The 1,420-nt window shown below is 37.6% G+C and overlaps 1 protein-coding gene across 1 annotated transcript; it reads left to right on the forward strand.

Annotated features, from left to right (window-relative positions):
• On the forward strand, positions 1–1,420 carry LOC110108909. Its single transcript, XM_020839764.2, has 2 exons — positions 1–1,311; positions 1,412–1,420. Exons 1-2 carry the CDS (start codon positions 1–3, stop codon positions 1,418–1,420), a joined length of 1,320 nt encoding a protein of 439 aa, XP_020695423.2.

Raw genomic sequence — 1,420 nt, forward strand, 5'->3', positions numbered from 1 at the left:
ATGGAGTGCAACAATGTGTGCTCTATTCTTTTAAAATTTGGAGGATGCTGGACTGAGGTGAAGGGTCAAAATAGGATGAAATATGTCGGTGGAAATCAGAAAACTTTGAAATTTGAAAGAAGTCACATTAATTTGTTGTTATTGAAAGAACAGACCGAAGCAATTTGCCAGTGGATTAGGGGTCATGCCTATGATCTACATTATCATATTAGTGGAACATCGCCTAAAATGTACATGCCAATTAAAAGTGAGAATGATGTGATTGACATGCTTTTAGGTTCCCGCAATGTCAACAAAGTTGAGGTGGTGGTTGTAGTGATAGATCATCAAGAAGGTATGATTTATACGGATGAAACTCAACGTGGCTGTGTGCAAGATGTAAGTGCCACGAATACGGTGAACAATGACATATTAGTAGATGGTTTGTATGATGCTTCATTTGTGGGTGGAGTTGAAGAAACAAATATTTTATGTGTAGGTTCCCGTTTTGAGGATTCGTCAAGTTTCAAGCAAGCTATTCGTTCTAATGCAATATTACAGAACTTTGCAATTAGAATAAAGGCAAGTGACAAATCAAGAGTTATTGCTACATGCACATATCGTGGTTGTCCATGGAGAATACGCGCCTCTTTATGTTCAGATGGCCATTCTTTTGAAGTTAGAAAATTACTCTCGACACATTTATGTCCAGGAGTTAACAGAGCTGGGAACAAACAAGCTACCTCAAGCTGGATTGCTCATGAAATTCAGGACATTGTGAAAAGGAATCCTGATGTTACTCCAAAGGATATTGGTAATAACTTAGAGACCACTTTTGGATTATCTTTACCATACATGAAAATATGGCGTTCAAGGGAGTTAGCAAGAGAGCAAATGTTTGGTTCAGTTGATGATAACTACAAATGGGTGCCGACATTGAGGTCAGAGTTATTGAATAGGAATCCTGGTTCACATATAACATACCAATGTGACAAACAAAATGGCTCATTTAAGAGGTTTTTTGTTAGCTTCAAGGTTTGCATTGATGGTTTCCTTGCCGGTTGTCGATATTTAATTGGCATTGATGCTTGCCATCTAAAATCAAAATATTTAGGCGTCCTCCTTTCTGCTAATTCGTTGGATGGGAATAATGGTTTATTTAATATTGCATTTGCCGTTGCTGAATCTGAATCGAAGAAGAGTTGGGAGTGGTTTCTTATGAATTTGTCCCAATCTTTTGATGTTCATATAGAACATTTAGCATTTATTTCAGATATGGAGAAAGGGCTTGGTGAAGCAATTAAAACTGTCTTTCCTCATGCCGAGCACAGAGTATGTATGCGACACCTTTGGAAAAATCTGAAAAGACTTTTCGTTGTGATGATAGCCACAGTTTGCAAAAATTGGTATGGACTGCTGCTAATTGTTATAGCTCACATGA

This window comes from Dendrobium catenatum, unplaced genomic scaffold (assembly GCF_001605985.2).
Source record: "Dendrobium catenatum unplaced genomic scaffold, ASM160598v2 fragScaff_scaffold_1297, whole genome shotgun sequence".
NCBI lineage: Eukaryota > Viridiplantae > Streptophyta > Magnoliopsida > Asparagales > Orchidaceae > Dendrobium > Dendrobium catenatum.